Here is an 11,454-nt window from a genome sequence, read left to right as displayed (position 1 = left end):
TACTACCTAGTCTTCTCAGCTATGGCTCACACATAGATCCATGAACGATAATTTTGCAATCTTGAAGTTAAGATTCAAAATCCACATCAAACCTAGCCTAGCCACATTCATAGCTTTGCTCATTCCAGAATGTGATATTTGAATGCCTTGCTATAAAAAATAGGATTTAAACGATTTTTTATGGAGATTTTACATGGAAAATAAATCGGTATCTACCAAACATGATTTCCAGTATAGTGGTATATGTACAGTATCTGACATTGTAGGAAAAGAAGTGGCAAGAAACTTAAGCAGTAAGAATTAGAAATGCTAGTTAACTATTGTAAGAGTTTCTGCATGTCACAGTGAGTCTTGTGGTAATTAAAGTGTCTTCAAGGTGCAGAAAAGTCTTTCCACTTGAACAGGTAAAAATTCAAGCCTGTGCTGCCCACATCTAGACTCAAATGGTAAGTAATCAGTTAGGAGCTCGTTATTTTCCAGTACTGTCGTAGCAGGGCTGTGAATCTGTGGTGCATCATGCAATCCTCCTGATGTTATGAGTGTGTCATGTGGTGTATTGTATAAATCATCTACAAAATTGCAAAAATACTGTTAGTGACGCTATAGAAGCTTACAGGAAATGTAATCAACTAGGAAGGATGTAAAATCATTTTTGCCTCATACTATGCCTGTTTCTGTGAATGGACCATATATAGTAAATAAAACTGAAAATATAAATAACTTTGTTAGGCATTAATCCCATTTGTGTAGGAAAAGCAAATTAAAATTAATAAATGTATGTGCTTTGGCTTGTGAATCCTTCAGGTAGCACACAATTCAAAAAAGTAAAAATTGAAAGCTACCAGCAGCAGCTGTTCATAGTAGTCGATATTGACACTTTTATCTGTGGAATTTTATTAAAGTTTTAAAGGCTATATTCCGATATTAACCATGATATTTGTTATTGGCTAGTCCCATTTACTACAAGTAGAGAGAGAGAGAGAGAGATATGCTTTATTTAACAGTATTAGCAAGATGAGCTTATTTCTAAATGCCTTTTTCACAAGGTTTTAAAAAGTATATTAACCTGTGCTGATAAATGTAGTTATCAATTAAACAGAGTATTTCCTTTTTTCACTGCTATTTCCAGTGAAATACGTATCCATGCTACATTTGTTGCATTTCTTTTTACTCTGGGCCTTTACTAATCAATTTTAAGGAGGATGTGGCCTTCAGTGTCTGAGGTATAATCTGTCTTCCAAGCAAGAATAGAATTGATAATGACTGCGGATACCAGTTTATTCTTTCAACAGAGCAGCTGAGGACCTGCAGCTTCCAACAGGAAGTTTGTCGATACCAGGTTACCTTCACTTAAAGCAAGCATTTGGAAATGTTGGTATCTATTATTACTTCCCTTCATAACATTGCTAACACAGTTCTCCAGCTCCTTTTCTGTCAAATACTTCCAGGAGGGTGAGCAGTGCTCTGGCCTTACCACATCTGCCGTCTTCCTGTCATCCTTATTTACCACGTGTGCAGTTTTTTCCTCTAGTACTTTAAATATTTTTCCTTTTTCTCTAAGGCAGATGCTATCACTTTCCTGCTACCACCTCTTCAACTCCCCCATGAACAGAACGGTATGTCCTAGCCCTTCAAACTTTTACATCAAGTTCTCGGTATAGCTCTTCATCTGTGCTGTGGCTTCAACTAAAATAAACAGGTCTGGCCCCAGCGATTCAAGGAAATGCTGCTGTCGTATGTCGTGACATGTACCTGAAGCCTGGGCTGTGTGATTTGGAGTCAGGGCTTCAAGGATGGTAACTGGCATGGTTGCGAAAAGCCGATCGCTTGGTTTCAGCATTTCTGGTGTTGCTCGACTCGCAGCTCTTTTAAATGATAAAAATGTTGGTGGCAGAGCGACAACCAGCTCGAGCCTCGTGGTGTCTGGAGGCCTCCTGTGCGTGGTGAGTGGTGTTACGTGCAACGCGTGCCAGATGCGATGTGGTTATTAAAGCAGAGGAACCGCTCCTGTCCCTTCTGAGCCTTTCTCTATTCCAGCCGAGAGCTGCATTTTGCACCTTGGTTTGATTGACTTTAGCTGAAATACTGGATGCTATAAAACTTACTGTTGTTTTTCCAGATCCACTCTGTGTCTTTGTATGGTCTCTTTTATAAGAAATACATAATCTTTGGCCTGAACAAAGTACTTTCCCATAACGTAACCACAAGTGAAAAGGATTGGAAAATGCATAGCTTGAATTCCATTCGTTATATTCTCTCACTTTTCTTGTTCAGCAGCGACTTTATTTGTCTTTGTTTAATCTGCTCTTTCCTCATTTTCTGAATTGCCTTGGGAACAAATAATAGTTTTCCTTGAATTTACTTACCGGACAACTGAGTAGCCCTGGGTCTACAGATTGTAAAACATATGTATTAAAAAAGATGATTCAATTTAAATACTTATGTTGGCCACATGTTTAATGCATGATCTCAAATTTCTGGTGCAGATAGTTGCTTTTAATTGAGAATTATTTTTTCTATGTGATAAGTAATAACTTTTTAGTACACCTGTCTGTTAAAACAGCCTAAAACAAAAGCAGAAGAGGGGAAAGCCTAAAAAGTTGAATTGAAAATTCAGTTCTGAGAAGACAAATAATGAACACATACCTATTCTAATGCTCGTCTTGGATCTCTCATAAAATATTCAAATGTCAAGTCAGTATCACTTGTCCATCATGGCTTTATTAAGCACAGGAAGTTTCAAAATTATTAGCTTGTTATTTCATTAGTACAGAGTGTTGGGTGTTTACTCAAAAGTTGAATTTCTAAAATGAATTTTCCAACCCCTGTGATTACCCAGTACTTATATTTAAATTCTATACTGGATAAGACTGAGATGCAGCAAGAGACTCATATCTTGTGGTAGCACTGTATAAAGGCAGGCCTTCCCCTAGCAAGTGGTCCAAAAATATATCTCTTTGGTCTGTTTTCTTTGTTGATAAATGCACAGGATATTGTGCAACAGTGTTTTTTATGTACTGTGTCATGAAATGGAATACTCTAGAACTGTGATGAAACTTGATACAATATTACGAGTATTTCAAATCGGACCACAAGGTTATTCGGGCAACTTAAGAAAACGCACATTTTGTATCTTACTTAAAAAAAGAAGAATGTAACCACTGCCAGAGTTTAAAACTACAGTAGAGGCTTAGCATAGGCAAGCAGTTCCAGGTATATTGTAGTTGTCACTCGACGCTACTGATAGTTATTTCCAAATGGTATTTAAAAATTTGTTTTGTTTAAAAGCTGCAAGAGCAGAGAGTGCAAAATAGAATGTGGAAAATAAGAACAGACCTTAGGAAAATCACACTTTTAGGACTCATCCAAGCTAGCAAGTGCAGGAGTATGCGGACTCACAGGTAGATCCAATGTCTCAGCCTGTGCCCGTCCGTGCGGGCTCTCCAACACCCTCCCCGCAGCACTGGGCGGAACGCAGGAGTGTCTGCGGGAAGCAGTGAAGCTGTGCTGGGGTTAGATCAGTCAGTAGAGCCACACTTGTGCTGGCCTCACCTGATTGAAAGCAGCTGGATAATATTAGCGGAAGGGGAATGTTACATGTCAGCAGTTGCTGATCGTACTTCACAGTGGCTTTAAAAAGTAGCTTTTTCAGGATTGGACACTGTACTGGAAGAATTGCTTTAAACAGTTCTCCCCAAGCGTATATAAGGAAGATATTAAAATCTTGATTTAAAAGATGTATTTTAAAAACCCTCAGGTATGCATGATAGTTATTATAAAGGACAACTATTTCTAAAACAGTAATAATAATATTCCTTTAAATTTCTAAACTAAAAGGATTTTTTAAAAAATTGCTACAGGAGTTAAATGTGTCTAATAAGAAGGAAAAAAAAAAACAAACCAACAACGAAACCAGTACAAACAACAGTGTTATTCCTAGAACCTTTTCCGTCCCTAGATATCAAAATTTTTAATTTAGTTTGCCTTGCTTCTACCAGGAGTATCTTGGGGCAGAAGGGTTCCCGAGGAAAACCAGTCTTCCCTTTTCCTTCCTTTTAGGTGGAATGTCTGAGTGGCTTCCTTAGTGGGAGGCATTCACTTTGGCAGGCTTCACAGCCTGTCAAGCTGTGGTGGACACTTCTTTTTTCAGGTGGGCGTGTGAAAATGCTTGAGAGAGGAATGCGTGTTGGGCAAGAGCAGCATCCAACAGGCCTGCATGCCCAGAGCCTAAAAGGAGAAACAGAAACATTCCCTGATGTTCATACTGAGCCTATGTAATTAGTTTATTCTGATCTTAAAAAAGTCAATTGTACGTGCACGGTGTCAAGTCTCCATACCAGATCTTCATCAGTGAAGATCTTGTCTGACTGCCTGCTGCTTATCAGACTGCTGGTCCAGTCGGGTGTACGACACAGCCCTTCAAAACTGAAAAGTGTCTGCGACTTTTACCCCTTAGCACTGTTCTGATATTGGGTGGGTATAGCCATTAATCCTTGATAATACTGCAGAAGGCTTCTGGTTCGTCTTCGTTGTTGTTGTTTGGTTTTTTTTAAATTTTGTCCTCAGTGTAGTGATTGTATATCTTAGATTAACAAAAATATCTAGCACTTTCCAAAGAAATGAAACCAAATACAAAGTGGTCTATCATATGAGCCAAACAGCAAATAGGATTATGAAGTATTTTCAGACCATAAATGGAGATCGTTGGCAGATGATATGGAACAAAGACAATTGCTGTTTTAATCTGTGGTTGATAGGAAAAAATGCTGCAGCTAATCCTAGGAAAGAAAGAGAAGAGCGGTCATCTGTGAATTTATAAATTTAAGAGAGCTATGCTTCAAGCTATTACAGAGAGACTTGCAATAGACAGATTAGCTTTGAAAATTCAGCAGCCACAGTCTGTTTAAATGCAAAACCTGGCAAAAACACTTGTTTCTATGGCAGCATGTTAGGATCTTATTTCCTTTCATCAGTGGAGGTCTGCAACAGGATGGGGTTGGAAATAAGTCCTCTGCCAGAATACTAATCTTTTTAGAAATCTGATTGGCTTTGTTTTTCATTGGCATAGCTTCTAATTCTCTGTTGTTTGCAATCATGGACATGTTTTTATTTTAATACCCACAGTACTATATGCAGTAGAAACAAGAAAGTGTAAAATAACTGATGTCAGTGAATGGGTTGGTTTAGCTAACAGAAAGGTTAAAGATTAATAATTCACAGTGTAACTGGCTGTTCCAGAACAGGGTTACAAAGCCGATGGCTGTAAAAGCACATTAAAAATTTCTATCACTGAATGCCGTGCAGGTCAGCAGGGGGGCAACCAAAGAAATGGATCCATAAGCATCAGACTTTAAACTATGGATTTTAGGAAACTATGAAAGAAGCCTGGGGTACTCACAGATTGCCACGCTGGACTTTGTCCCGCCACAGCCTTGTGTCTTGCTGCTCCCAGCAGGTAGTGGGATCTCACTCCCATCAAGCGTTCAGAGGGGTCCGTAGGGAATGAACTCTATGGTCACATCCAGAAGGACAATCAAGGAAAGGTTTTTCTACCAGCTTAATAGTTTGTGTAAATTACTGAGGAGATGTGAATGTGTGTATCACTCTGGTGAGGTTCAGTGCATCTCTGATAGACGGGCAGGCTAACATGATGCCAGCAAAGAGGTAGCCAAGTAGCCAAGAGGTTCTGTGTCCCTACCAGTGTGGAGCTAACCTGAGTATGAGCAGCAGGAGTCACATAAGTTTCAAGGTCCACTCAGACCAATTTACGGTGCTTCCAGATAAATTAATTCTCATTCTTAATACTTGGTCAGATATTTCTGTAGTGCACTGCAGTGCATTCAGAGGCTGGGTAAAAAAGTTGCAGTGAATAAATGCACTGCTGAAATTATACTACCTGCTCCAGTGATTAGTAATTCCTGACATTCAGCATACACCATGCTGGACTCTGCCTAATAGCTCCAAATCTTCATGACAATGGGGCTCTGGACAGATGGAACCAAGGACACCGCATCTATGCAGTTGCCTTAACAACTAAATTTGTAATCACCTCAAAGAATGAAATCAGGTTTGTGTGGCATGACCTATTTTATGTAACACCATCTTGACAGGCATTAATTATGTTCTCATCTGTTAATTCTTTATTGCTCAAATCCTGTATCAACTTTCTGTTATTTTACCTGATTTATCAGGGATAGATGTCAGGCTAGCTGGTTGAGAGTTACCTGGGTCAACATTCTCTCTTTAAATACTGGCATAATATCAGCACTTTTCTTAATGTTTTGAAATTTCCTCAGTATTCCAAGACTTGTTGAAATTAGCGTTAGCTAGCTAATGATGTTGATTTTAAAATATTTATTCCTTATACAATTTATGTAATAATTTTTGTTGCAAATATGATTGGTTGTTCAGCCACTACATTTTCAAATGCACACGTATTTACTGGACTTCGCACTTACTCTGCATCAACAGCTTGTCTTCATCTGGTAATGTCCCTTGACATTACTGTTGGCCTCTGTCCTGACAGAAGTCTATTTCGTAGTTTCCAGCTTCCCGTGTGAGTTTTCTACATTTTATCACTTCTAACTGTGATTGTTGTTTGTTTTCCTTTTTTTTTATTGCTATAGTTTTTGTTGTTGCATTCTCTTTTTCATCCTCACTATGAGAGACTTTCAAGCATTGTTATTTTTTTCTTTTCTGTTGATGTTTGCAGACAACATTTCCCTAAATCCTCTTAAAGCAAATTCTTAATCCTTTTTTACCCTAATCTGAATCCTGCCTCCACCACCCCCCAGTTACACCTGTTTTTCTCAAATCAGAGAAACTATTGCTTTGAGGCAGCAAAGGATATATGCCTTCATACTCTGATCTGTCCTCTGCCTATATTCTTATAGGATATGTTGAGGACACTTTAAACCTGGGTGTGGGTGTCTTCCTGTCAGAACCAGTGTATACAAATATAGCTCCAATTGCCTAAAACTGTACTTGTAAATAGCTGTGAAATCTTTAGAGAAAAGAATCAGCTGTACCTACTTCAGCTAGGCATGCAAGGGTCAATGCGATATTCTTGCTTTAGGAATGCCATTTTTTAATTCTTATTTTGGACACTTTTTGTCCTCTCCAGGATTTAGTTTTAGGAATTGTTTCCTTTTCCTTTCAGGATCATTGTCTCCTTTGAAGTACTCTTAAGATTTTCCAAGAATGAACATTCTTTTCTGTGATTAAAGTTTTAAACAACCAAACCCATACATATATATGTAATGTGTATGTGTATATATAATGTGTGTGTGTGTGTATGTATATACACACATTAAGTACATATGGGTGTATGTATGTGTATAATCATAGAGCCTGTATGTTTAACTGCATTTAAAATATGTCGGAAAAAAACAGAGTTAAATAACATATTGGAGTAGTAGCAAAGTAACAGTGTTATACTTCTGTTGCTAAGTGTATATGGACAGATGTTACTGAGAGTACAATTAATGCTCTGCTCGTGTCCTTAAGCCAGAAAGAGTTATATTAATTCCTGAGAAGTTATACGGTAGAAATTAGCCCATAATTAAAGACGCCATGAAAACAGAAAGCATTTGGCTAGTCTTAATAGAACAAGAATGTTATCATGTTATAAAAAAAAAGCCCTTGAAGAATTAGTCCAGGACACAAAGCTGTGTGCAGCAGTCCGAAACCACAGGAAAAGGAGACAATCTTATTCAGGAATTAGCTAACCACCAATCGGGACTGACTGGATCACTCCTCCAACAGCCCAAAGTGACCACGTTTACCAGCTCAAACTCAACTTTATCGTATTTCTTATGGCTACGTGAATCAAGAATGCGGCTGACATGCGTAAGACATACATCAGATCAAAGTCCAGATGGCAGCTAGGTGATGAACTGGAAGGGTGTGTGTTAGCTGCAGTGAATAAGCACGGTGAGAAGGCTGGCTCGGCGCGGATGAAGCAGTCAGGACAGTGGCTTTGTGCTGAATCAGTGCAAGGCGTGCATGCTGACTTGAGCCTTTCTCACTTTTGCTCCTCCCAGGCGTTCCACAGAGCCCTAAGCGTGAGTGTTTTTCCCTCATCTGTGGACGTCTTGGTTTCACTGGTGTGGGTGCAATATTTTCCTTCTCATTGTGCTACAAGGAGTGGTTTCCTAAAAGTTTTTCCCCTATCTAGTAGTATTTCAGAGTGAATTGCTTGTTACTTCAGTATTTGCTCAGCAGATTCAAGGCCAGATAATTTCTCAGTGTGTTTTGTTCGAATAAGTCAGTCAGGTGGTACCTAACCACACTGTAGAGCAATTGCTTTGATTTGAGATTTGTTACTTTATGCGTATAGCACTGCATCTCTCCGTTGTGCCTGCCTGGTAAAGAGCAAACTGAGCAAACCAGACTTCATTAAACGTCTGCAACACATAGGTGTAGAATTATTCATATGTGATTCAGGATGGCTCCCTTTCCATGCTAACCTTCCTGTCATGATGTTGCTGTCCTATGTAGCGATTACATTAATCAATAACTTTTTTAAAGCAGTGGTTAGTTTAAAAGCCTGAGAAGAGAATGACTGTTAAAATAATTAGATTTCCAGCTCCAGTTTCCAGGTTAGGATATTATGGACACATTTGTTCCTATCACATTTGCTTTGTGGTTCAGTATGAATTTTCAATAGATGACTTTGCGATAAGAAAGCAGCAATTCAGATGCAATTATATAAACAGTAAGATCAGCCTGGAATTAGCCTGGAGAGTATAAAGCGCACACAGAGCTTGTGCTGGGTCACTGCCTCTCCCAGCTCAAGGCAGAATCAGGTTCCTGTAATAGGGAAGAATTCAGCTGACAAGAGGTTGGTCTTTCCAGACTTGCATTGTTGCAGCTACAGGTTAAACCAGACTCTCTAATGAATGGCTTTTGCTATGGGAAACTGACAGCTGGAAGAGACTCGAGGGTGACGTCCATATGTTTGTAGACGCTGCCATTTAAAGTTCGTACTTTAGAGGCTATAGAGTAGACCCTGGAATTGTCTCGGAGCTAATCAAAGCTTTGTTCTCGGGATTCCCCAGCAGGTCTGAGAAATGAGGTCAGCACAATAGACAGATAAAGTGGGGATTCATTGATTTGAACTCTTTGCTGATGTTCTTAATTGTAATTTGCTTGAATCTATTATTTAATTCATGGCAGTGTTCCCATTTCATCATGCCTCTAAGCCAACTAGAAAGTAAAAAATACAGTGGAATGCCTGATATGCACAGCTGTTTCTTTTTCTCTCTTGAACATTTTATAAGAAGCTTTCTTTAGAAAACTATTTTTAAACCAGTGAGATTATTTTAGCATCTCTGGTTAATTCTAGAGCTCATGTTCTTTCACATATGTCACATTTTCAAATCCTTTAGCTCCTATTATTTTTCTGTGTCAGCATTTTATCACACTCATTAGTGAAAAGTTCCATGTAATATGCTTTAGTGGGGAAAAAGTTAATTTGTTGTATGTTGTTAATGGCCTGTTTACCTTTGCTTTCTGTTTAGTGGTTAGTACTATTTCAATTAAAGGTCTGAGATTGGAAAGAATTAGTCAGGCTGTAGCTAAAAAAGTTAAGGTTACTTCTCGTCTGTGACTATCATAACTGTTGTTCCCAAATTCTGAGAAAAGGGCTGGAAGGTTCATCTAATTTTACTTAGGGTTTGCTTTGTTTGTTTTTCCCCGTCTAGCATGACTCCCTTCTTTGTGATGTCTCTCCTCTTTGGCCTGACTTTCGGTCACACAGCATCACTTTGTGCTCCTTCTGAGTATATAATCCATGTGGAGAAAAGGGAATGTGCCTACTGCCTGGCCATCAACACCACCATCTGCGCTGGATTTTGCATGACTCGGGTACAAGGCATTACTCTGTTTCAGGCAGTTGTTTCTGTAATGGCCATCACTGCAAAACAAGTGCCTATTCTCACTGGAAAATGGTGTGTAAATGATCCAATTCTAATAGTGTTTGTCACAGACAGAAAAATCACGCTATCATCATGTTTTCAAGTTAGCTTTTTGCGAAGGCGTGGATGAGAAATGCCAAGCCTCTGGAGCTATGGAGTTTATAATACCAGTGGCATAGCAGAGAACTGACTGCTGCTGCCACTGCAGAGCCTCTGTAGGCAGCTTGTGGGGTCAGGATGAAACAGGTGAGAAGCAGATTATATTTAGTCACTCTTATTTCATGTAAATGACTTGGGTAACTTCTACTCCCACTACTGTTACGACAGCTAGCTGTGGAGAGTATCATCTCGCATGTAGGCATGCCAAACACTATGCTTGAGCTTCACTGTCCAACACAGCATTTTAAGTTCCACCCTTGGTCAGTAGGCAGCCAGTACAGATTACAAAGCACTGTTAGCATTCTGAGACAAGCACTCTGAGCCAAGCAGATCAGTTAAAACCATAAAAGCAAGGTGAGCATATCTGTGGGGGTAGAGAGCCCCAGTTGCATGCAGATTCAAAATTGCAGATCTGAACAGAAGTATGCTGAAAACATTGGAGCCAGTCTAAGTGTAAAGAGGTTTGCTTTCTGCACATTTGCGAAAATGTCAAAGGAAGTCTTCTGACACTCACGTATGCTTCAGTGAAACAATGCATTTCTTTTTTCTTTTGTAGGACAGCAATGGCAAGAAGCTGCTACTCAAAAGTGCTCTGTCGCAGAACGTGTGCACATATAAAGAGATGTTGTATCAAACAGCACTAATTCCAGGCTGTCCTCGTCACACCATCCCTTACTATTCCTACCCTGTGGCTGTGAGCTGCAAGTGTGGTAAATGTAACACTGATTATAGTGACTGTGTTCATGAGAAGGTTAGGACAAACTACTGCACTAAACCACAGAAGCTCTGTAATGTGTAAGCTTCCAACAGAATGTGGTCGAAATGTACCTCTCTGCTCACAGCTAAACATAAATAAAAGCATACTTCATAACAGGTTTGCAAATTGGTGTGCACAAAGTTTTATTCTAAAGATGTATCGCTAGTTACTGCAATTAACTGGATATTCTGTGACATACACAAAAGCAGAATCACAGGACTGCAGGTTTGTATTTAGAACCCACCTGTAATTTATGCTGGGGAAGAAGAAATGACTATATGTATGTATAAGCCTTTGCTCATAAATCCCAGGTATTTTGTGAAGAGATCCTCAGAGACAAAACATTTGATGTATTTCAGAGTTAAAAAAAAAAAAAAGCATACTCTTAGTATTGAACACTTTAATTAGCTTTAGATTTTGACATATACTTACAGCCTTCATATTAGCAATGGTATTTTTCCATATATGTAATATTAGTTTCTTTGAGGACCCTAACTTCAGTGTAGTCAACTGGGACTAAGCACACAGAGTTTGCTATCTATGCTATAGATCCATGCCATCACCACTGTTGTCCAGACCTGCATTCATTGGGCATATTTTTTCGTATCTGCACTAGTGGAG

General features: G+C 39.1%; 1 protein-coding gene across 1 annotated transcript; it reads left to right on the top strand.

Moving 5' to 3' along the window:
* Positions 1 to 1,774: 1,774 nt before the first annotated feature.
* Positions 1,775 to 10,875, top strand: TSHB (thyroid stimulating hormone subunit beta). The gene is made up of 3 exons (XM_075722456.1): positions 1,775 to 1,803; positions 9,705 to 9,867; positions 10,633 to 10,875. The coding sequence occupies exons 2-3, from the start codon at positions 9,706 to 9,708 to the stop codon at positions 10,873 to 10,875; spliced, it is 405 nt and encodes a 134-aa protein (XP_075578571.1). The 5' UTR covers positions 1,775 to 1,803; position 9,705.
* The last annotated feature ends 579 nt before the right edge of the window (positions 10,876 to 11,454 follow it).

This window comes from Pelecanus crispus, chromosome 17, assembly GCF_030463565.1.
Source record: "Pelecanus crispus isolate bPelCri1 chromosome 17, bPelCri1.pri, whole genome shotgun sequence".
NCBI lineage: Eukaryota > Metazoa > Chordata > Aves > Pelecaniformes > Pelecanidae > Pelecanus > Pelecanus crispus.
The sequence above is the reverse complement of the archived record's forward strand: the minus strand, read 5'-3'. Positions and strand labels throughout refer to the sequence as shown.